The 26,371-nt window shown below is 41.6% G+C and overlaps 1 protein-coding gene across 1 annotated transcript in view; it reads right to left on the reverse strand.

Moving 5' to 3' along the window:
* Positions 1 to 6,090: 6,090 nt before the first annotated feature.
* Positions 6,091 to 26,371, reverse strand: part of ABCC9 (ATP binding cassette subfamily C member 9) — a 130,461-nt gene continuing 110,180 nt past the window's right edge. Inside the window, 9 exon segments of the mRNA XM_043516428.1 lie at positions 6,091 to 6,218; positions 8,015 to 8,194; positions 10,500 to 10,562; positions 10,931 to 11,064; positions 11,939 to 12,042; positions 12,274 to 12,382; positions 15,437 to 15,515; positions 16,907 to 17,037; positions 17,740 to 17,860. Coding sequence (XP_043372363.1) covers positions 8,057 to 8,194; positions 10,500 to 10,562; positions 10,931 to 11,064; positions 11,939 to 12,042; positions 12,274 to 12,382; positions 15,437 to 15,515; positions 16,907 to 17,037; positions 17,740 to 17,860 — 879 coding nt within the window. The 3' untranslated portion in view covers positions 6,091 to 6,218; positions 8,015 to 8,056.

The following is a 26,371-nucleotide window of genomic DNA, read 5'->3' on the forward strand; positions in this document are numbered from 1 at the left end:
TCTTACCCTTCATTAATCCTATACCTATATTGAAAAAATCTAGGTTTTGAGCAAGTGACCAAAACACTGTAGGTCCTCAACTAGTGTAATTGAGCATAGCTCCAATTAATGGCATCTAATCAATTACTGTAGTTATACTTAGACCAGCTGAGGCTCTGTGGCCAGATTTACAAATGCATTTAGGTACTTAATGCTGCAGATAGAGCCCTAATGGGATTTCAAAAGTGCCTAAGCAGGTTAGGCGCCTAACCCACTAACTTCAATGAGAGTTAGGCTTTAACCTGCTTTTTAGGTGCTTTTGACAATCCCACTAGGTGCTATTTGCATATTTAGGTGCCTAAATACCTTTCAAAATCTGGCCCTTAGCCCATAGTGATTTGGATCTTTTAACTTGTGTGTGTGTATGTATATAGATATATCTATATCTATATATTAGTTCTTTCCAGCTAGGAAGAATACGCTGAGTATCTAAAACCAAGATTCTTTCCTGGGTGGAAAGAACTAAACCTCTGACGTTTCTGGATCCTAGGCTGTGGTTGATTTATAAGGACTTCTTAACACATTCTACAAATTTTAATGCAGTGGTTCCTCATTCACTGCTGTGTGTACTATACAATACACTGCTGTCCTGATCAAAGGCTACAGGAGTGCACTACACAAACAGGGTGAAGAAAACAAAAGACATTTCTCTTTCCCTTCTCCCACCCTATCACACAAGTATAAAATATACATTTTGAATTTTTAAGGAGGAGAGAGGGTGGAGGGGCTGCAGACCGGGACTGCTGGGACATTGCATTCAGGTCCTACCTATATTTATTGGAGACTTGATTCTGTGGCACTGGTACAGTATTTAACACAGATGGAATATTGGGCCAGTCTGAGCTCTGTGTATTCATGCACAAAGGTGACTGAGCAAGGATCTTCTGCCTATCCACATGGAAGAGGTGACTCTGCTGCCGTCATATCACCCTCCCTGGTTCAGAATCTGCAGCGGTTCTCTATGGTCTGGATTCTGTGCTGGGGTGAGGTTTGAGTGGGGGAAACTGTGTATGATGGAGGGGCATGCACATTGTCCCTCACCTGGGCATATGGAAACTAGGTGAATGAACATTCTATTTCTGTGTAGCCCCTCCCCTTCCATGACATCACCCCAGCGATCCTGGGAGATGCCACTTTCTCAGGGAGCCAGGAGTGGGATCCTGCCGGGGGGCCAGGCCTCTACACAGGATCCATAGGGATATGCATTGTTTGAGAAAGGCCATTTACATGAGAACAAACCTCACCCATTCAAAGACATGTTTGAGGTTGGGGAGAGGAAGACCTGGGAGGTCTACAGAAGGGGATCCTCATGAAGATCTCCATCCCGAGAGTTCTCCTTTTTCAGTTCTTTCCTTGGAGGAAAGAAACTACCATTTGCCAATGGCACAGCTAAGAAACTTGCTAGATACTTCTGTGTTACACAACAAACCTATCCAAGTTTTTATAACAGTCCTTCCTAACAAAATAAGCAAAGCAAGAGTGTGGGTAATTAGGCAGAGAACCCTTTCAAACAGTGTATTTTTGAAATGAAAGGAAAGCAAAGGGAAAAAATCAGCCAGTTCAGCTAGGACTTAGAAAACCTCAGCATCACTGGCTTGATTTATTTTCTTTTTTAAGACGTGACCTTCCCATTCATGAACAATATTGTTTGAAATGTCAAGTCCAGGTAATTATCAAGCTCCCATTCCCCAAAAGAACAACCAACAACTAGCAGCGTTAAGGTAGTTCTAGCTGTAGTTATGGGTGCAGTAGGCAAAACAAAAATTGGTTTTACCTATTGAAATGACAGTATTAAACCTGAATAAATATTTTCATGAAGAGATGGAGTGGGGAGCTATGTCTGGCAGCCTGAAGGGAGGCTGGAGACAGAGGGGAAGGCATGGAGTTGTCAGGAAGGGGAGGGGGGCCACAGAGTGCATGCAGGGATACCTTAGTGAATCTCAAGCAGGGGGCAGTATAAGGAGATAGGAAGGAAGGGAAGAAGTATGAAAGGAGACAGTAGGCACCCACAGCAGGGAAGGAAAAGTACTGAAAACAGAGAAAACAAGTCTCTGTAGAGATAACTCTTTTTTGACATGCCTGCTCTGAAGCCTATGGTAACTTCTCCCTAAAAGAGGACATGCTTAAGAGCTTAAAAGAAAATTGGAACAATTCATTTCAAATACTTCATACCTTCTGCATCATTCTTAATACAGCAATCCAGAAAAATAAAATAGCACCATGCAAACAATGGGGAATGCTGATGCAAAGGCATCCTTCTCTGTCAATGGAAAACACAAAAAAGCAAAGTTCAACATATGTCCCTGGTGAGTATATATAAGATAATATGCACCACGGCTATAATAAATGAGACTTGGTAGATCTGTGGCAATTTATGTGAAGCCTGTCATCTCTCTCTTGCGATAGAAGAATTTAATTTCTTAACTTCCAAGTGACTGCTTGGAACAAAGGGCAGTAACTACAGGAGTGTGAGTGATTGCTGTATATCAGTTGGATATTACAATTATCATATATATTTGCTACATTTAGTTAATATCTTGGTAGACAGTCCTGCACTCCTGCAGCAAGATGAACTGGCTGGCTGGGAAGTCTTTCACAACTCATTACATCTGATTCCCTCCTTCTCATACTAAAAGGGTAGCATCCAGTAAACGCTATAGCGATAGAAAGATTGTCTAGGCAAGAACTTGCTATGTGTGCCTGGTCATGACTTTGGAACAAATATAGTAGGAATAATCTGTTAATTGTTCATACAATGCTTTACATCATCCAGGGTGAAATCCCAGCCCCATTAAAGTCAAATGGGAGTCACTTTCACTGCCCAGTCAATTGGATTGGCTTGTTTGAAAAGTGTTAAATCAATACTGCATAGACATCTAAATCAATGGATGTGTTCAGCAAAGCTATTGGGTCTTCATTTTAATATTGAGTCTCAACATAGTGAATCCAGTTCCTTTCTAGTGTAAGTTCATCAACGTCAATGGAATAAAACCAAGAATGACTTTGCCCCTTGGACTCTTGCAGAAAAAACATGCTCTTATGCTGCAAACATCTGCTTCATTTATTTATTTATTTATTTATTGCATGACAGAGGTCAACACAGTGAATTTATCCAGCAAACAACAAGAATTGTGAGACGTGCTGCTCCTCAGAAAATGTTACTGAATGATTTCTTTAGGCTGGCTAAGTGAGCTACAGATTCATTTCAGATAGTCAAGATGGCTCATTAGTAAATTGCTGTACCACTTTTTTTCTCTTTACATTATCAGGATAAATCTACAAAATTTGAATGCAGATCTTAAACACCTCCAATTCTCAGCTGTTGAGATCATTTTTCCCACCCCAACTTATCTCTTAATTTTTTAAATATTAAATAGGTCATTATAGCACCATGTTTCTTTCCTTCCTAGACATACATTAGTGGATAGGTATGACTTGTGTTGAATAGTACCAGCCCCCAAAAAGCTTATGGGCCAGATTCTGCCTTTGGATGTATGTATGAAAAATTCCCATCAGTACAGTGGGATTTATGTGCACAAACCGAAGTACAGAATCTAGTCCTAAATATTAGTCAGGTGTAGAGAGATCTCTGGTTGAGATTTTTAAAGGCACATAAGAAATTTAGACACATACCTTGCATTAAGATGTATCAAAATCCTCTAGACTGCTTTGAAAACCATGTCCCTGGGCTCAGGGTTTAAGAAGTGCTGTAGAACTGTGAAGAGTATTGGGAGGGCGAATGGGGGGCCTTTGACGTTATTGACATGAACGGTGACCGTATAGATCATTGTTGCAACCAGGGTCCTATGGTTGCACCAGGTCTTGTACAGAGGAGGTCAAGTGGGATGTCTATGGAAAGGTTATAGTTTACTGGTTTATAATTATCATTTTTGTATTTGAAGTTATGAATATTGGCTATGTACTTGTATCTCAATGTGTTTGATTCTAAGTAGCCTCAGTGAAGCATTTGGTCAGCTTCTTGAGAAAGGACTATTCTCAGTAAGTGCCCAATCAAGAAATACTTAACTGAAGATCTTTGGGAGAGCTTTCCTGGGAACATTCAAACTAACATGTAAACAATGGCATTGGCCTGCAAAAATCGGAATCATTCATGGACATGTGACTTGCCCACGTGGCTACAAACTCCTTCTTGTTGCTGTGATTTTGCACAGGAGAACAAAGGGGTTCCACCCACAAGATAAATAATATAAAAGGCCCTGGAAACCCCTCCATTTTGTCTTCAGCTGGCTTAAGAGATGGCTTCTCCACCCCCAAGAGATGCCTGAAAGAAACTGGAACAAAGGACAGTAACTACGGGGGTGTGAGTGATTGCTGGACCCAGACTAGGAAGGAGTACAGTCTGTAAAAGAAGCTTATTGGAACATCTCTAATGGTGAGATTTACCTGTATGCAGTTGCTCAATGTATTGGGTTTAGACTTGTGTGTTTTGCTTTATTTTGCTTGGTAACTTACTTTGTTCTGTGTTATTACTTGGAACAACTTAAATCCTACTTTTTATACTTAATAAAATCAGTTTTGTTTATTAATTAACTCAGAGTAAGTGATTAATATGTGGGGGAGCAAACAGCTGTGTATATGTCTCAGTGTTATAGAGGGTGGACAATTTATGAGTTTATCCTGTATACGCTTTATACAGAGTAAAACGGATTTATTTGGGGTTTAGGCTTCCAGAAAGACTGAATACTGGGTGCTGGGAAAGTCCCTGTTAACTGAGAAGCCCCTGGGCTACGTGAATCTTAGTTTCTGTGAACTGCAGGGGGGCAGGCCCAGCCTCTTGGTCTGTGCTGGAGCTGACTGGTGTGTCTAGCTCAGCAAGACGGGAGTGGAGGGAAGCCTTTTCTGGCAGGGGGGTTTATTCTCAGTGGTATCCCAGCACATCTAGTGCCAGTCTTGAGGGAGTTTCTGTGACCCAACCCGTCATAGGGCCATGATAAAAGAATACTACAAGAAGGTTAAGATTGATGAATAGCTCCTAATGATTGTCTAATTGCAAGGTCAGGCCTTACATATTAACTGGAATACTTCAGCCAGGCTTCCAAGTCCATAGTTACCTTAATACAGAGTCTTTAACATACTGAATAAAATTCATCCCCAGTGTAACCCTATTGAAGCCAATATAATTATACCAGGGATGAGTTTGGCTTTTTGACTTTCAAGAGTCCATAGAACAAACATGGATTTAGGAGCCTAACATGAGGCTTTGAAAATACTGAGCTTCATTTTTACTTTATAACATCCCAGCTCTTCCATTTGACATTGTCTTGCCATTGCCATTAAGAAGAGCAGATTCCTGCCGCATCCCGAGAGTACACCAGCACGTAATGAAAAAATGCGTGTGCACAGGAAAGAGAGTGAGAGCTATTGTAACATGAGGGAAGCTTGCTACAGGCTAAGCATCTCTGATAGGTTTGTGGATGGTAACCACTGCAGCATTTAAAAGACAGCATTGTTCTAACTAGCTCATGTGAATTAAAGTGGAGGAGAGGAGGACTTCCCTTTTTGGATGCTGCTACATTATGCTTTCAAGGGAAGATTTTTATCCTTGGCTTACAAAGATACTTTGGCAGGCAAAGCTTGTCTGTGGAATGCATCAGGTCACACCAAGTGTCATGTAGTTATTTTTTTCCTCCGGGAGGATACCCTGGGGGCCCTGTAGCTCTCATGATAATTAAACCATGTGATCACTGGTTCTAATGTAACACATGGCATTCCTAAAAGCAGCAAATGCTTTTGCTCATTACAGGAAAGAAAAAGGCAATCAATGACTCCCAAGGAAAATGCCAAACTCCCAAGAAATCAAACTGTTGCAAACGTGTGTGGGGGAAGTTTAATGGCATTTGGTTCAGTGACACTTTTATTGCTTTGAGGCATTGCAATGGGTTTTATTATTTAAAGATAGAAACATGAAGAAAAAAAACCTTTGAAAAGGCTAATGTGATGCTACATTGAATAGAAAATATTTGGATTTCATTTGTTTAAAAATCACCTATTAAAAATACAGCATGTGATTTAGTGACCCTTCACATGTCAGCCCGGACGAAAGAAGCAAAGATGCCATCTTCTTGAGACAGCAGGTTCTCTGGTGTGTCATTCTCCAAAATATTCCCTCGTTTCATCACAATGACCAGGTCAGCAGTCAGAATAGTGTGAACCCGATGCTGTGGTAAAACAAAAGCATACAGAAATTCTCATTACAATAATAACTTTCATTTAAGACCTGATCCAATGCCTATTAAAGTCAATGGTAGGAGTTCTATTGTCTTCTGTAGGTTTTGGATAAGGTCCTATTCAGCAACTTTAATCCCAAGGGATCTCAAAAGGCTTTACAAACCATGGCCCTGAGCCTGAAAATACATATGCAGATGCTTAACTTTCTGTATGTGAGATGCCCCTTTGACCTCAATAGGATTACTCAGATGTGTAAAGTTAAGCATGTTCATGAGTGTCTGCAAGATTGAGCCCTATGGTGCATGGTGTTGAACAGCTCCTGAGAGGTTTGGAATATACTCAGTGCTCATTGACTCAGGAAATTCTTATCACCCTCCATGACTGGGCCCTATGGAACTGGCCATTTGGAACTAAACTCATGGATGTGGTTCCAGGAATAAGCCCTGCTATATATAGGTACATGATCACTGATATATTCTTTCCTCTTTTGGATGCCTTGATCAAGGACACAGACAAATTGTACTCATAGAAAGTACCATTTTTTTTTCTGTGATCATGCAGATTATATGAGGCTTTGAGTTTGACGTTTGTATTAAAACCACACACGCAGCATAGAATCCAATTTTTGTGCCAGAGAGGGTTGAAGGATGGGTTGATGCTGGTGTGATTTGGACTTGTCATTTCAGGCAAGGCTGAATCTTACACCAATGGGTCTCAACCAGGGGTACGCAGAGATCTGCCAGGAGGTACATCAACTCATTTAGATATTTGCCTAGTTTTACAACATGCTACATAAAAAGCACTAGAGAAGTCAATACAAATTAAAATTTCATACAGACAATGACCTGTTTATATTGCTCTATATACTATACATTGAAATGTAAGTATAATATTTACAATCCAATTGACTTATTATAATTATATGGTAAAAATTAGAAAGTCAGCAATTTTTCAGTAATAGTGTGCTGGGACACTTTTGTATTTTTATGTCTGATTTTGTAAGCAAGTATTTTTTAAGTAAGGTGTAACTTGGGGGTACACAAGACAAATCAGACTCCTGAAAGGGGTACAGTTGTCTTGAAAGGTTGAGAGCCACTGGCTTATACCACTAATGTGTGTCATCTGGCCATTCCCAAGAGAACAGCTTGCTTACACTTGGAATGAATCATGTGTCCTACGCCAAGTCCAAGCGGCAACAGTAGCATTAAGGGAATAAAGAGTTTATGCTTCATTACTTTAAATGCATGTTTTTGTTTTGTTTTTGTGAATTTAGCATTGGTGCATGAGTGACAATGCTGGAGAATGAATGAACTCTGCCATTTAACCACAGCACACTCTAAACGATAGTGCAAGTTCTTCCCCATGCTGTCCTACCAGTATAGCTCAACCCCACTCTGAAAGGGCATACTTTAGAGGTGAGATGGTAGTTCAGTTTCCAGGCTAATTCAGTCCTTGGTCTCTCTTTTGAGACTACCAACTGAAGTGTCATTAGTGATGTGGACTCATGTCCACCCAGATCCGGACAGACATATGCAACTCATTTCAGATATTATTTTCAAAAGCAATTATTTATTAAGTAGTTAATTATAATTTGTATTACTATGTTATTAGACTCATTACTCTATTAAAGATAATTAGTGCCTTCATTAAAGCAGGATTTTGGATTTAAAAAACACAAACACCATTTGAAAGTACCAGAATGCAGCTAATGGCCTTTTGTACCTGTCATCTCAGAGCAGCAGAATGATAGCAGAGCTAAGATAATTAAAGAGCTAACGGTAACTACCAGAGAGCCAGAAGTCTTGCGAGCAGTGTGGACTGAGATAGTCTACTTGTTAGTCTTCACCAAAGTGGTGAACAGGCCATCCTCTCTGAGGAGCAAGTTTGAAGCAGTATCACACTCAGCTAGAACACCATCAGAAAGGACTAACACAATGTCTCCGTCCAAGATCTGAGACACTCGGTGCTGAAAAGAAGAACAGGTAGGTGGGGAGAAAAAATAGGAGGAAGGATCAGCCACAAAGGAAGAAAGAATGTGAAGCCAACGGAAGGAAAATGCTTTGTGAAGAACAGGAAAGCCAAATAAGCAAATGCTATTTTTCTTCTAACAGCGATGGGGAAAACAGAAGGCCATAGACAAGCGGTATTTTAGTGAGAGAAACAGTACAAATCAGACATGAATTGGAATGACAGTTTTATGAATGGGAATCTGTTTGTTACTGGTGCGTTATGCTTTTATGGATCTGAGGTTCTTAAAGCATGTTATACATGAGCTAGATTAAGTGATTTTCCTATAATATCACGAGTCACTGTTACAGCTGGAAACAGAACCCAGTAGAGCTGACTCCAATCTCATGTGCTAACCACTCGATCATACCCCAGCAAGTGAAACAGCTGTTGAAGCAAAATTTTATTTCACACACAAAACATCTGACTGCCAACTAAGCACATCTCAAAGTTTAATTACTTTAAGATCTCTTTAATATATATATATATTGGAGTCATAGAGTTTATGGTCAAAAGGAAGCACCAGATCATGCAGGGCATGTCTACACAACCACTTAATGTATGACAAACTGAGGTGTAAATCTATAGCGTTGCAGCATACCACATGCTACCTATCCATGTGGGCTCTGCTGCTGCACACTATATGTTCCCTAGTGAGCACTAATGTACTGGGGTTTATGACAGTATGGCAAAGCGAACTAGGGAATGTTTAGTGCTCATCAACAGGTTCCACATGGACAGTTAGTGCATGGCTGTGATGAAGCAGAGAAACCACCCACCAGCATGGAAAGGGTTAAAGAGAGCCTTTGGGCCAATGCCAGACCTGGAGGGGGGAGAAAAGGAGGGAGCCTGACTCAGTCTGGGGCTGACTAGTGAAGAGGCAGGAGCTGGCTGCCTCCCTATCTTAAGGGAAGGATCACTAGCTTGCCAGGCAAGGCAGCCACCAGGAACCAAGCACCGTCTTCCTGGCCAAAGCAGAGGGAGAAACAGGCCTAGGAGCACCTGGCCTGAGAGGAACTGGGTGACCAAAGTGCGGAGACCTTGTGGGGGTTCCAATCCTGCCAAACTTATGGCTGCCCCTCCCAGAGGAACCTGGGACTGCAGCAGGACTCTGCCCAGGGTCCATGAAGGGGAACTACTAGAGATAAGCCACTACAGCAACTTGGACTATGGGGCCATGCACCACACTCAAGGGGCAACAGTAGGAAGTAGCCCAGGGCAATGGATGCAGACTCCCCACTGGGAGAGCCCCGACTTAGGGGTTGATTTACACAGGGCCCTTGGCTGGGACCCAGAGAAGCAGAAGGGCCCAGGTCTCCCTACCCTGTCCTAACTTAAAGACTGAGGAACCTTGATCACAGAAGGAGAGTGCCGGAAGTCCAGTACTCCAACCACTAGGCTGTCTGGCCTTCCAACCCCCGTTACAATGGCACACTGGCGCGCTGTAGATTTACACCCTAGATTGCTGCACGGGAAGTGTGTATAGACATGTGTGTGTATAGACATGCCCATAGTCTGACTTTCTTTGTATCCAGGGCACTAAACACTACCCTGCCACCTCCACACAAAGCCAACAACCAGAATTAGAACAAAGTATTACAGCCCAGAAGAGTCACAGGAGGGATCAAGGTACAACAGTGCCTGAGGCTCCTGCAATGGCAGTGGTCTTACGTATGTACAGAAGCCCTGACCTATCCATTGGCACCTAGAGCTGATTGAAAAACAAGGGGAGAAGTTACAAACAATTAGCTGAAAACATTTTCTTGGTTTTTGTTGAGATTTCAATATTTTCCACCTCTTCAATTTTTAAAACCACGATAATAAAACAAAGGCGTATGGGAAGAGAATAATCCAATTTGAGACACTACACTGAAAAGCTTTTAAAGTCACAATTCATGTTACAGTTGTAGAAACTAGCGATGGGTCTAAGCAGCAAATTTCAGATTCGGATTTTGAACTAGCCCCAAACTTTGGTGGTGGTAGGATCCAGTGTTTTAATCTGAGTTGAGTAGCGAAATTAAGCTCAATGGGAAAATTTGTAATGGGATCCAGATTCCGAAGCCAAATTCCACTGCAAAGTTCTGGTTGTTCAGATCTGAGGGTTTTCACTTGCCACACCTTACAGAGAGAAACTATTTGCAAAACTATGGAACCAGATGCAGGTTTGAGTCTGTGTCTTAGTTTTATTTTCATAGCAATAATTAATTGGTGAAAAGCAAGTATGAGGAAAGGGGGGAGGGGCATCTGCTGGAGTCGATACTTACTGCTATCGTTACAACTGTGCGGTCCACAAAGGCAGTCATCACAACCTTCTGCAAAATGTTTTCCTGTCCAGAAAAAGTTTAAACAGTTATTCAGTTCTCTTACACACTATGTGCCCTTCACCATCAAAGACTCAGGACCATACAGTATATTGCATTCTGTCTGTGTGATAGACGCTCACTGATGTGATGCAACACAGCTTGGTAGCAGGATTCTTCTTTAACCCTTCTCCCCTCACCACAGAAATCAAAATTAAAACCAAAATAACTGAAAAATAACTGAAAGATAAAAAAACAAGTTATCAGTGTCCGCCGCGTAGGTGTCATGAATGACAGCTAGGGAAGACAGTACCAACTTCTTGCCCTCAACTTCCAATGTGTTTTTGCCTCTTAAAAGGCAAAGCAACTAGCAGCAATGTAACTGTTATACTCACTGTGGCCATGTCAATAGAAGCTGTGGCTTCATCCATGATGAGAATGCTGCTCTTGCGAACAAAGGCTCTGGCCAGACAGAAGAGCTGTCTCTGCCCCACACTGAAATTCTCTCCCCCTTCTGTTACTACCGCATCTGTAACATAGTTAGTTTTAGTTTTAAGGATTATGCCATCTAAATGCTGTTGTCTCAGGATTTTATGCAATTGCCCATACAAATGAAAGAGCAAATCAATATCACAAATGACTTTCAATTTATACCATAAAATCTCCATGTAAGAGCTGTTCAAACATCACTAATACCCCTGAAAAATACACAGAATATCATCTCTGATGAGTGTTGGAATGCAGTGGTATTGAGGAAACTGAACACAGCTGTTGGGACCATCATCATGAGGACAATAGACCATCTCACATGATCATAGAGTAAGGAGTTAACATATTTGGGAAGGCCTAGTGTTATGTTTTAATAATATGGCATGTGTATAATCGGTTTTCCTTCTGTCCCTGAACCAGACCTGGAATACAAAGGGAAATGCTCGATCAGTGACATAATTAGGAGATGCAGCTGTTGGAGCTTCATTTGGCAATCAGAGAGTTCCTGCTGCAATACTAAAAGCTTTTAACCCTTTGACAATTGGTCCCCCCACCCACCTGTTTATGTGCCACATCAATATTTCACTGAATTAAGTAGAAAGCTAAAACATGATTCAGCAGCATAGTATTTACATTATCTCTGGTATACTGTTGGAATATTCATCAGGGCCCAGATCCTGAAAGGTAGGTAGGTATCTAACGTTAAGCATCTAAATACGTCTTAGAATCTGGGCCCAAGTGCCGGCCTCCATTACAGGGAGGCTCTAAGTATAGAATGCATTGTACAGTACGCTCCCCTTGTCCTACAGAGAGACATTAAAAAGTCAAACTGTTTCTTTGTAGCTATCTATAGATATGGCTCTTTTTTATGGGTTGAAATAGATTCATGGGTACTAGGCCTTGTTCAAACATACCAAGACCTCCTGGCAATGATTTGACCATGTTTTTCAGCTGAGCAATCTCCAGAGCTTCCCAAAGCCTATCGTCAGTGCACTTGCACTCTGGATCCAAATTAAAGCTGCAGGGGAAAAAGTGACAAAGATCCAGAAATTATTGTTATATTCTAGCATCCTGGCCTATTCCCAGGACACATTGTAGCATTATGTTACTTGAGCTCTCTGAAAAGGTTGTGGAACCAGCAATAGGAATTTAAGGTCCCCGTCCTTGCATATCACCGCATCCCATAGCTACTTCTGTGGTACCCTCTCCCAAGCAACCTAAAGGTCATGCAGTGAGAATGGATACCTACCGAATGGAACCACTGAACAGTATGGGATCTTGGAGAATAATTGAGAGTCTGGAACGAAGGGTGTGCAAGGGCAGTTTACAAATGTCTATTCCATCAATCACAATCTTCCCTGTTTGAAATGACACACAAAGTGAGGACATCACAAGCATCATACTATTTGTAAGAAGCATATGGAAAGATTAAACATAACTGTCTGAGACTGACTGCATTCCTTCAGCTGTTTATGGCTCTATAAACATGTGGAGGGTGCTCATATATAACACAACCCAGAGGAAAACAGGAGTATTGATGCCCAGACATTGTTGTCTCTCTCTTTCTTTCTTCTTCTTTTCTTTTTTTTCTTTTTCCCTTAAAGGACACATTTTGCTTCCATGTTGCATGATTGATGATGCCATTAAAACGATAATTTACTGTGAGCACCCTCGGATCTGCAGCCAAATAGAGGAAGAGAGAACAAAAGCAGCTAATGTAGTTGTCATATTTTGGCCTCTTCTGGGCCCACTGACTTCAATCAGAGTAGGATCGAGTCCTTTGTTTCAAATTTATGCCAGTTTATTTTGCACAGTGCACTCAAGTAGCCATAACATGAAATATCAAAGCACACCTAGAGCTTTAGAAAGATTTATCTAAATTGAGTGACTTTTTCACAAGAGGTGGCTTAGTAAATTAAGAACATGTCCAGTTTTCAGGCATTTTAATCCCATTAGTGTCAGTTTCCATAGATCAGTGTCCTCTAAGGATAGGGTAAGAGATTAATTACAATGCATATTGTTCAGCTACCATAAGACTAATGGGAACAATTGCATTAATCACCCTGCAGCCCCGGCAAGTCCTTCCAATAAAGGAATCTGCATGTAACATCTGGAATACTCACTAACGTAAAGGGGATTTCATCACCACATCAAGTCAGTGAGTGTGTGGGTGTCACCTGGAAAATTGCCATGTGGTGCGTGAGGTGTGGCAACATTTGGCATTTAGAGAAAAAAAAATTACAGGCCAGATTGTGACCAGCTGCTCTGCCAGTAGGGAAGGATAAGAAGAGCACAAGAAGTCTCTCCCCTTAAGACTATGCACAGGAGCCAGGTACAAGTGCAACCGCTGAGCTTCCCAGAGCACAGGAACTGTGGCGGGCAGGTGTCTAGAAGGGACTAAGATGAGGGATGTAGTCATCAGGCTCAGTCTGCATTTGCACTGGGAAGCCGCAGCAGGGACACTGCCTCCGTGCTGCACAATTTCTCCCGGCGCTCCTGTGTAGCTCCGTGCTGCTCCCAACATGAGGATGTGCCTAAACTGAACTTGTTAGCCCTATTGTGAATAGTTATTAAAACCAGATCTCACCCAGACCATGACAAAGGAATGGAAATTCCAAGAAGCCCATCTGTCATTGTCAGTTTTCATCATCTTGTAGTTTGTAAACCATACAAGACTGTATCCTGCAAGGTGCTGAGTGCTCTGGCCCTGACCCAGAGAAGCAGATAAGCACATGCTTAACTTGACTGCAGTGGGATCACCCACATGCCTGAAGTTCAATGGGGCCAGGATTTCTTCCATATTGTTTAAAATATGATTATCTTACATTTTCACTCAGGAAAAATTAGATCACTGGCCTTCAGCTGTGGCAGCATAAACTTAACTACCTCTGCCTCCCCACATGCAAAGCGGGGAGTCTGGGAAGGAGGAGACAGGACCTTGGGGTGGGGTGAAAGAGGATTTGGTTTCACTGGTGAGTGGGGGAACATAATTTGGAGGGGAAACCAGGATGATCTGGGGAGGTCTGGGAAGAGAACAGAGGAAATAGGGATGCCTGAGGCCATGTATACACTACCAGGATCAACACAGCTGCAATCGATGCAGTGGGGGTTGATTTAGTATGCCTAATGAAGCCCCACTAAATCTACGGCAGAGCTCTCTCTGGTACGCCACCGGAATGCGAAGGGTAAGGTAAGTCAATGGGAGAGTGTAACTTAAGTCAACCTACCCCTGTAGTGTAGACAAGCCTGAGTGGGACAGGCAGGGAAGAGCAGAGAGGAAATATGGGAACTAGGGAGAGGAAGAAGGGGACATTAGGGCAGGATGCCAAGGAAAAGAGAGAGGGTGGGTGAAAAAAAAGTAAAAGAAGTGAGCTTCCAAAGAGGAACAGAAAGCTGGGGATCCTTGGTGGGGAAGAATCACCATGGAATACAGGTGAGTGCAAAGAACTAACAGAATGAGGAAGCAAGATAGACACAGAGGATGAAATCCTGGCTCCACTGAAGTCAATGGGAGCTTTGCCAATGAGTTTAATGAGGCCTGGATTTCAGACTGAGAGCAGAATAGATGGGAGCAAAGGGACCAGAGACAGTCTAACGTGGGAGAGAGGAAGAGAGATGGACAATAGATAGTTAAAAGGAGACTATGAAAGAATCGAGAAAATATGAAAAGAAAGTCAGTGCTTTCCAAAGAAATAAAAATCAGAGATACAGGAAGAGTGGAGAAATAAGAGAGACAGACAGACAGAAAGGAGATATACGAGAGATGGAGAGGAAAAGATGGGCATAAACCTGTGAATTAAACTAAGAGCATCTGATGTATTTATCCTCCCATCTCTGATTGGATTTCACAAGCAGACATTCCGGATATATAATCAGTTCTGGTTGGAAATGATGGAATGCCTTCGGAATAAGAGCACTGCAGGGGCCTCCAAAATCATTGGAATCCTCAGACAGTTTCTATTGTAACAGTGGGGAACCACAATAAAAGAAAAATATCAAGGAACTGCATTTATTGAACATCTGTTTCTATTTTACTCACACTGAACCACGTTCAGTTATGGCCGATGTCTATTTTGTGGGGAAAAATCTATAGGCACCAGAGAGTTACATATTTTCTCTTCCCATCTAGACACAGTACATTATTCTTTCAGATAATAAAATAGGGACTTAGTACCAGATCCTATGATGAGCTGAGCACTTCCTGCAGAACTGAATGCTGCTGCCAAGAGGTGCTCTGGACTTGAAGGATTGGGTGTAATACACCTGATCCAAAACAAGTGTTTTGAGAGGACAGAAAGCCTAGACATAAGCCTTAAATCTGCTTGATGCTTCCTTCTGAAGAACTGGAGTAGGGAATGGGGTAGCAGTTTCACAGATATAATACATGCTAATGAGGATCCTAAGCAACTAACCATCAAATATGTCTACCATTCTGAAGAAAGCCAAAGACAATGATGATTTTCCACTGCCAGTGCGACCACAGATCCCAACCTGCAAAGCAAAGGAAATTGTTATTGTTCTGAAGTCGATCTTGGGGAGAAGGGAATTGTGAACAAAGCTCACAGATCCAGTAAGGAAATTTGAAATTTAATCCATATTGATAAAAACCCCAAACCAACTTAAAAACCAAGGGATAAACATACGGCTGCACAGGAGTTGGGAGAGGGTTCTGCAATGTGCACTCCCACAAGGAGCATTTGTATGAGGGCTGCTACTGATGCTGGGGAGCACAATGATGGGATAGTTATGATTGCCTACATTGCTAACAGATCCAGTGGTGATGGGGACATGTATGTAACCATGGTCTCACCCTCTACTCACCAGTGCATTTCTTAAGGGGACATCAGGAGTTAATGTATGGTTTAAGGTCCATGGGTTTAAGGTGCTAGATATGATCAACGTATTGAGAGCTCAGGGTACAAATCGGATCAGATGCTTGGCCATGGTGATTCTTGTTCCCACACATACTGGTTAGTCTGCCCACCAAGGCCTTTATTTAGCAAGGCCCTTAAACATGTGACTCACATCATGCATGCGAGTAGTCCTATTGACTACTCATGTGCTTAAAATTAGAAACATGCTTCAGTTCCTTGCTGCATCAGGGCCCGAGGGACTCCTCTTCTCCCCATCAAAGGCAATTTAAAAAGGCAGTATCAAATATTTTATAGCCAATATAAAAGTGAAATATCTAATATCACAATAATTGCTCCTGACAATGCTTCTAGCATTTATAATAATGATTATTATAATATAATTAATATTTTTAAACATATTATATGGCATTATAATACCATATAATGGTATTTCTATAACACCTTCCACTTCAGGATTTCTAAGTGCTTTACAAATGATCATGAATATTAACATTTGCAAGGTAGGTAAGTCTAAGGGCTTGTCTACATTACCTGCTGGATCGATGGACAGCGATCGATCCAGCGGGGGTCGATTTATCGTGTCTAGTCTAGACGCGATAAATCGACTGCCAAGTGCTCTCCTATCGACTCTGGTACTCCACATAGCTGAAGTTGCATAACTTAGATCAATCCCCCGCCCCCTTTCCCCCCAAGTGTAGACCAGGCCTAACTCATGCCCATTTTACAGATAGAATGTAGTACAGAGCTGTTAAATAACCCGTCCAGAACCACAAAAGAAATCTGTGATGAAGGTGGAAATACATAGGTTCCCAACTTAGTCCTTTGCTTTCGCCACAAGGCCATCCTTTGGGTGCAGTTAAAAATGTTGGCTCTGTTTGCACAGCTATACATTCAAGTATTTTAGATGCTGTTCTTACTAATGAGCCATCGTTAGTGGGGAGTCCTTGTTTCCACAAATGACAGAAGCTGCTATAAAGGTATCAGCCTGAAGTGAGGATGGCACATTACCTTCTGTCCTGGTTTGATGTAAGCCTTGACATGCTTCAGAACAGGCTTCAGGTTATTTTCATACCGGACACACAAATCTTCAATCTTGATTTCCCCCTCTTGTGGCCAGTCTTTCGGGACTTGAGAAGGGTCTGAAATATTTGTAGTAGACAAAGGCAAATGCCATCTTTGAGTCACCCTCATTGCGCTTTCCCCTTTACCATGCATCCATTTGTAAGCACATTTGGAATCCTCTCTTTGTTCTGTTCCAAAGGAGCTAGGGGAGGATGCTGAGACTGCACCCTCCGCTAGTGCTGGAATACCAGTGCAGCTGAAAACTGCAGGGCAGGAGCATTAGCATTGACCTTCCTGATCCTGACACACAGGATGAGTGGGTTCGCTTGTGCGGCACTCTTGATGTCACTGAGCGTACACGCAGGGAAACAGTGGTGGATTAGCCACTGGGCCAACGGGGCCTGTGCTCAGGGGCCCAGGACTATTGAGGCGCCCTTGCTCCCTGACCGGCTCCAACCACCCGGCACTCCTGCTGGGGAGCTGGAAAGGGATGTGGGGGCTTGTTCTGCTCCTGCTGGGGAGTAGGGGAAGCCCCCATTTCCCCATCAGGAGCACCGGGGCAGGATGCGGGGGGGGGTGATGCAGGCGGATGCGATGGGGAGAAGCCTCCACTTACTCTGGCCCAGGGACCCACAAACCCCTAATCTGCTTCTGTATGTAAATGAGAACAGAATTTGGCCCAAGGTCTCTGTGTTTTTTGCATGATCGTGAATGGAAGAAATGAAATGTGCTTGCTTTTATGGTATCTGCAGAAAATAAAAAGGATTATAGTACAATACCCATAGTGCCTTCGTAGTTCTCAGACTCCATAGTCAGGAAACTGTTCACTTTTTTCACTGCGCCCATCTGCACCTCCAAGTCAGCTAAATTTCTTACAACCCAGTTCAAATAGTTGGTTATCTGCATCACATAATGAGAAGGGGAAAAGACGTCAAACACAATTTGTCTGGTAATTGTTACGCTTTTGGATACAGTTTTGATATTTTTGTAGAAGCTTTGGGCCCGATTTACCGCAGTGGGTCTGATTTCATTGGAGTTTCTCCAGGCTAAAACTAGTACAGCGGCATGCTAAATCAGGCCCTTTGTCTCCATTTTTCCCATCCCACCCTCCACATTAATGAATCATGTCCCAATAATGTAGTATTCTGCACTGTTATCCCCATTTTGAGATACAGAAGCACAGAGGCATTTTACCTCCAGCAAACTGGCCATTGATTTGAGGCACCTCAAGTTGTGGGTCCCCAACTTACAGTACCTAAGGCGCCTTAAATTGGACAGCTAAAATTTGAGGAAAACAAAACCAGTGGCTACATATGAAAATGTTGTTTTTAATAATTTTTCAAAAGCCACACATCAATGGCAGAGCTAAGAATAATTCAGGATTTCCAGTGCTGGGCTTTAATCACTCAGCCAGAGGTTCTCAACTAGAGCTGGTGGAAAAATGACATTTTTTCCCTCAATTTTTTTTGATGAATTTTTTTTCATTTTTGTCAAATTTTTTCATCAGAATGTTTCAGGTTTTCATAAAAATAAACCAATTTTCATTTGGTTTTTTTTTGGAAACTGAAAACTGAATTTTTTTTGGAGGGGGACTGGAATAAAAATCCCACATTTTCAATGAAAATTGAAACTTTTTCACGAAAATTTCCTTACTGTTGAAAAGCCATTTTTTCTTAAAAAATAAGTTTATTTTTTTAAACCAGCTCTGTTCTCAACTTTTTCCATACCATAATGCCTGCCTGCAAGAGAAAAATGTTTCAAGCCCCTGCTGCCATAACTTATGGGACCCCTCCACTAATCAGCCATAAAGAATGGGAATATGGTTGTGAGCTGAGCCCCTGAGAGCTGTTCATGACCACAACCCATTCATTAGACCATTTTTCCTCTCTTTACCTAAAGAAACCTATGGACTGCAGCTCCCTGAGCTGTTTAAGTTGTGGAAGAAAAATATAGAAAGCTGAGGACCATAGAAAATAAAAAGCTTTTCAGTTCAAACTGCAGTGATCCCATTATTTCAAAAAAACCCAGGAGTACTTGTGGCACCTTAGAGCATATTTATTAGAGCATAAGCTTTCGTGGGCTACAGCCCACTTCATCGGATGCATAGAATGGAACATACAGTAAGAAGATATATATTTACACACAGAGAAGGTGGAAGTTGCCATACAAACTGGAAGAGGCTAATTAATTAAGATGAGCTATTATCAGCAGGAGAAAAAAACTTTTGTAGTGATAATCAAGATGGCCCATTTAGACAGTTGACAAGAGGGTGTGAGGATACTTAACCTCAGCCTAGACCAATCCACATAAGCGGTCCATTTCCTGGACACTACTGTGCTAATAAGTGATGGTCACATAAACACCACCCTATACCAGAAACCTACTGACCGCTATACTTACCTACATGCCTCCAGCTTCCATCCAGTACACACCACACGATCCATTGTCTATAGCCAAGCTCTAAGATATAACCACATTTGCTCCAATCCCTCAGACAGAGACAAACATCTACAAGATTTCTATCAAGCATTCTTAAAAGTACAATACCCACCTGCTGAAGTGAAAAAAAACAGATTGACAGAGACAGAAGAATACCCAGAGGTCACCTACTACAGGACAGGCCCAACAAAGAAAATAACAGAACACCACTAGCCATCGTCTTCAGCCCCCAACTAAAACCTCTCCAGCGCATCATCAAAGATTTACAACCTATCCTGAAAAATGATCCCTCACTCTCACAGATCTTGGGAGACAGACCAGTCCTCGCTTACAGACAGCCCCCCAACCTGAAGCAAATACTCTCCAGCAACCACACACCACACAACAAAAACATTTACCCAGGAACCTATCCTTGCAACAAAGCCCAATGCCAACTCTGTCCACATATTTATTCAAGTGACACCATCATAGGACCTAATTAGCCACGCCATCAGGGGCTTGTTCATTGCACATCTATCAATGTGAAATATGCCATCATGTGCCAGCAATGCCCCTCTGCCATGTACATTGGCCAAACTGGACAGTCTTTACAAAAAAGAATAAATCAACACAAATCTGAAATCAGGATTCATAACATCCAAAAACCAGTAGGAGAACACTTCACCTCTCTGGCCACTCAGTAAAAGACTTAAGGGTGGCAATTTTGCAACAGAAAAGCTTCAAAAACAGACTCCAAAGAGAAACTGCTGAGCTTGAATTAATATGCAAACTATATACCATTAACTTGGGTTTGAATAGAGACTGGGAGTGGCTGGGTCATTGCACATATTGAATCTTTTCCCCCATGTTAAGTATCCTCACACCTTCTTGTCAACTGTCTAAATGGGCCATCTTGATTATCTCTACAAAAGTTTTTTCCTCCTGCTGATAATAGTTCATCTTAATTAATTAGCCTCTTACAGTTTGTATGGCAACTTCCACCTTCTCTGTATGTAAATATATATATTCTTACTGTATGTTCCATTCTATGCATCCGATGAAGTGGGCTGTAGCCCATGAAAGCTTATGCTCTAATAAATTTGTTAGTCTCTAAGATGCCACAAGTACTCCTGTTCTTTTTGCGGATACAGACTAATATGGCTGCTACTCTGAAGCCTGTCATTATTTCCAAGTGGCTATAGGCAATTCTCCAAAAAGGGCAATATTTTAGCAGTTTAATGAACCCTCATTACACACACCCACATCACATATCATTTGAAAGCTTATTTTATGTACATTTATCTCTGATATGATGTGGAGATGTCAAGTGGTTGCACAAGCCTGCAAACGAGGTGAAACAATGGTACCCAAAATGAGTGAGTCATTTTTTACTACTCTGCAACATGACCGTGACTACAGTTTTTTATGTTAAAATTAATTTAAACACCTTAATGTGGTAATTATTGGTCAAAGCTATCATATGATATAAAAGCTTTTATTTGTCTTGCATGGATAAATACTTCCCCCCCCAAGAAATTATGAAGCTGTTTAGCATGTGGCAAAAATGGTGAATATCAACATTTTGCAATATACTAACATGAAATATTTTCATATCACCTGTTCTTTATTGTCAAAGTTATTATAATAGTTTTCTATCATTTCAGCTGAAATTTGCTGACCAGCTCAGTCTCACACTGAAGGGTGTACACCAGTAGCAGTTGATTGGGCGCCCACAGTTTGGACTGCACTGAGGGTAGCTATAAATGTACATGAATTCCTAATGTAACGCCTCTCTATTTACAGTATAAGCTTTTGTCTATACAATTTAGGAACTAGTTTGCCTGGTAGAAAGTTTTAATTTGTAATTGCCTATGCATGTTGTACTAGCCTTTGAAATATTCTAGAAACCAGCATTTTAAGTCAGTGTCACTTCAGACAGGTGCGTATTAGTGTTAGAGTTAACAATACACATTACACACAATACAATATTATGAATTTGCAAAAGCTGTGAGAGAAAGAAGTGGCATAACAACAAGTAGTGCAGCCAAAGTCCACAAACAAGTCCTTGCCTCTGCACTGAAGAGCATTTTACAGTTCTTCCCAACCATAATAGCAACAATATGACAAACCCATTTGACCCTGAATCGCACCCAGAGGTGCTTATCAACACATTTACTGCACTGCATGTAACAGTAGATGTACAAGAGTCTCTGCTGAAAATAGCAGATGTTGGTGAAGAACAAATGGAAAGATTTATAAGAGGTGCACTTGATTCGAATGGGACATGTAGCTTCTTCAGTCCAGTCAAGAAATCTGGCATCAAAACATTTGATGACATGGCCAAGAAGACCAAATTTAAGTCTGGCACTGGTAGAACAATCACAGCAGCTATCAGTCCAGAAATTTTCTGCAGAGCCCTGTCCTTAGCAAGATGCATATTCTTGGTCTCCCAGTGGGACCTGTGCCTATATCCCTCTTCCATGCTGCTGGAACAAGAAGAACATACAAAGCTGAGTTAGGGCTGTCACACTGTCTGGAGTGCGTGACCATGAGTGCCAACCTCAGGGCAGACTGTCAAGAAGCAGGGCAGAGATCCCAAACTGGTTGTATTTTCTATCATTAGATTTCATCAACTCAGTAACAAGTGTGAACTCCTAAAGCTTACCAGGGAGTCACAGAGTCCCCTTGGACATTCCAGTCTATCTTGCCACCCAAGCAAGCTGGATTGAGTGCTGGATGGTTGCTATAAACCAAAGATCACAAAATATTCAGGTTGCTCTCAGTCCCAAGAAACCAGTTACTTACCCCAGATCAGTTTGTACCTTAGAGCACACACCAAAGACAACGCTTATAGCCAATTCTATAGTAAACTATCTAAGGATTTATTAACTAAAAAAAGAAATGAGAGAATTATTACGAAGTTAAAGCAAGCAAACTTATATAGACCAATGAGTTACAGGCTATTGTTTCAAAAGGTGACACAGTTGTAGCAATCTGTCAGCTCTGAATATTTTTAGGGGTAACCCAGGTTGACTCTGGGGATCTCTGCCTCTGTTTCATAGCTGCAGCCCTGTGAGAGTCCTTACAGCAAAAGATTAAAACATTTCTTCTTGGCTATTTTTATTTCCTTCTTCCAGAATTCAAGCTGATGGGATAAGCCCTTTTGCACATAGCCTCTTCCGGGGTGGAAGGGGGCAATTTACAAAGTCTTTGTATTGTGATGTCCCACAATGACCCATATAGTTCTGATTAAGCCTTCTTGATGGGCAGGAGATAATCCCTCCTGACTGGGTTCATAGTTTCAGAGCAAACATTTTTTACAGTTACAAAGCAAAAACATATAATATCTTTATCATATGCTACAAGGTGATATTTAAGTGAGATTAAAGCATGCAGCAATTTACAAACATTTCACATAGTCTAAACACTGAAGACCTTGTTATAAGTTCAATACCCATCTTAACCATACTAACACACAGGTGAAACAGACTGGTTTCCAGCAATGAATTCGTCAGCACTCAGCTGAGGCCTAAAGCCTTGGCAAAAGCTGGCACCTGGTCTGCCAGAGTCACAAGGGCATCAGCTGGAAGCTCAAGCTGAAAGAATCTATGAGCTAGGAGCATGCTACAAGGAAACCACAGTGTAGATCACAGATACCATCGCTATCATACAAATCATGGCTGGAGACAAATTCCACACATTTGATGAATTGACTGCTGAGTATGTGAGGCAAGTCCTAAAAGGTTTTGACAAAGCTAATTTTGTAATTGTAGTCTTTGATGGATATGACAACAGTAACTCTGTGAAAACTGCAGAAAGATGACACTGGACAGGATCTAAAGTTGGATGCAAGAAATACTAACTGATTGGTGAATGCCTATTCCCGCATGGAAAAAATTTCAAAACATGGCATCCAACAAGCAGTCACTTGTAAAATTCCTGTGTGCATATATGGTTCAAAATGCATCTGAGAATGTAGGAGCATGCTCAACACAGATACTTCTTGCTGGAAGCTTTTCCATCACTGGTAGAGGTGCTGAAGAAGCCCAAGACTTGCGCAGTACTCAAGAGGAAGCAGACACAAGTATGCTATATGTGCCAATATGGCTTTTGGGTCCCTTGGTATTAAAGGAACTATAGTAATTAGGTCACCTGATACAGATGTTTTGGTCCTTGCTGTTCACTACTTTCCAAAAGTGGAACATACAGATAACATGTGGATTGAAACAGGCACCACGACCAGCCCAACTGACAAGCGTTGCTTCATACCTGTGCATGCAATTTGTGACATTCTCATGCCAGACTTTTGCAATGTACTTCCTGCTGTACGTGCATTAACAGGATGTGACGCTGTATCATCCTTATTTGGTATTGAGAAAAAAAAATCTGTGTTAAATGTTGTCAAAACAAAGGGAGCTTACTTCTTAACAGGTTTCAGAGTAGCAGCCGTGTTAGTCTGTATTCGCAAAAAAAAAAGGAGTACTTGTGGCACCTTAGAGACTAACAAATTTATTAGAGCATAAGCTTTCGTGAGCTACAGCTCACTTCATCGGATGCATTTGGTGGAAAAAACAGAGGAGAGATTTATATACACACACACAGAGAACATGAAACAATGGGTTTATCATACACACTGTAAGGAGAGTGATCACTTAAGATAAGCCATCACCAGCAGCAGGGGGGGGGAAAGGAGGAAAACCTTTCATGGTGACAAGCAAGGTAGGCTAATTCCGGCAGTTAACAAGAATATCAGAGGAACAGTGGGGGGTGGGGTGGGAGGGAGAAATACCATGGGGAAATAGTTTTACTTTGTGTAATGACTCATCCATTCCCAGTCTCTATTCAAGCCTAAGTTAATTGTATCCAGTTTGCAAATTAATTCCAATTCAGCAGTCTCTCCTTGGAGTCTGTTTTTGAAGCTTTTTTGTTGAAGTATAGCCACTCTTAGGTATGTGATCGAGTGACCAGAGAGATTGAAGTGTTCTCCAACTGGTTTTTGAATGTTATAATTCTTGACGTCTGATTTGTGTCCATTCATTCTTTTACGTAGAGACTGTCCAGTTTGGCCAATGTACATGGCAGAGGGGCATTGCTGGCACATGATGGCATATATCACATTGGTAGATGCGCAGGTGAACGAGCCTCTGATAGTGTGGCTGATGTGATTAGGCCCTATGATGGTATCCCCTGAATAGATATGTGGACAGAGTTGGCAACGGGCTTTGTTGCAAGGATAGGTTCCTGGGTTAGTGGTTCTGTTGTGTGGTGTGTGGTTGCTGGTGAGTATTTGCTTCAGACTGGGGGGCTGTCTGTAAGCAAGGACTGGTCTGTCTCCCAAGATCTGAGAGTGATGGGTCGTCCTTCAGGATAGGTTGTAGATCCTTGATGATGCGTTGGAGAGGTTTTAGTTGGGGGCTGAAGGTGATGGCTAGTGGCGTTCTGTTGTTTTCTTTGTTGGGCCTGTCCTGTAGTAGGTGACTTCTGGGTACTCTTCTGGCTCTCTATCATGCATTCCTATAACTACAATACCCACCTGCTGAAGTGAAGAAACAGATTGACAGAGCTGGCTAAGGTTTATAAAATGGCTGTGTAAGGTTAGGGGGCTAAATCCACATTAAGGTGCTTAAATCAGTAGCTTGACCTCAGTGGGAGCTGCTGGGTGCTAAGTATGTTTGAAAATTAGGCCACTAATTTAGAGGCCTCAATACAGTTTTAGGAACTGAACTTCAGGTGTTCATTTTTATAGAGTTAATTCACAGACAACCCATAGTCTGTGAAATGATCCTATGAACACAGAAAAGTGGGGAAATACTTTGCAATTTGTTTGCAAAAAGGAAAGAGGGATAAATCTGCCAAATAAAAAGTTTGTTATGAATAACAAAATTCCCAATTCCACTCATTTTCCACTGAACAAGCACTGTTACAAATAATCAATAGATGGAGTTTAATAGTAAATAATTTGCACGGAAATTCTGAAATAAGTTTTAGTGTCAGTCAAAAAGAAAAGGAGTACTTGTGGCACCTTAGAGACTAACAAATTTATTAGAGCATAAGCTTTCGTGAGCTACAGCTCACTTCATCGGATGCATCCGATGAAGTGAGCTGTAGCTCACGAAAGCTTATGCTCTAATAAATGTGTTAGTCTCTAAGGTGCCACAAGTACTCCTTTTCTTTTTGCGAATACAGACTAACACGGCTGCTACTCTGAAACCAGTGTCAGTCAAGAGTCTTCAGCGATATGCAAGAATGATAGAGTGATTCCTAGGAGTAGCATGAAGAAATTCTCTTGCCATTTAGAAACCTAACTCCATGTTCAGCTTTGTAGGCTGGAGGTTTACTGTGTTTACAGAAAAACCTGCTGCTTGGGGAATTACAAACACTGATTTGATATAAAAGCCTGGCATCCAGAGAGCTTGGCATTTCATTTACATCTGCATCAAGGTTGTGCAACTGCCAGAAACTTGGATGCTTTTATGCGTTGGAGGGGACTGGATCTATGATTATGAGCTACCAAGGGACAGCATATGAATGCTTTGCTCTCATCCAGTTCCAAACATCATCACATTTGGGCTCCCAAAGAGAAACAATTGAAAACCTGTCAAGAGGGGTAGCCAATGATTGAACCACTTCCAAAGTTTTTCAAGTGATGTGCTGGGGCATAAAGAGGGAGGTAACAATGTAGAGATTATTTAAGAGTTTTTTTTTAAAAATGTTGTCTCAAACTTTAGTTAACGGCTGACTCTTTCTCATCTGTTTGCAAGCAAAGGGCAAATACAAAGTAGCTACAAACCTTGAACAGACGTCTCAGAGTTTCCAGATATCTTTGCTAACTAAACAGCATTAGAAGGAATCTTCTGAATGTGCTGTTAACATAACATATTAGAGCAGATTCTGGGCCACTGATAAGCCCTCTTTGTGCTGATACAGCAATAAAAAGGGATTTAAAGTCATCTTTAAGGCAGCCACTGAGAATTCCCCTGCTGAGGCTTCAGG

This window comes from Dermochelys coriacea, chromosome 1 (genome assembly GCF_009764565.3).
Source record: "Dermochelys coriacea isolate rDerCor1 chromosome 1, rDerCor1.pri.v4, whole genome shotgun sequence".
NCBI lineage: Eukaryota > Metazoa > Chordata > Testudines > Dermochelyidae > Dermochelys > Dermochelys coriacea.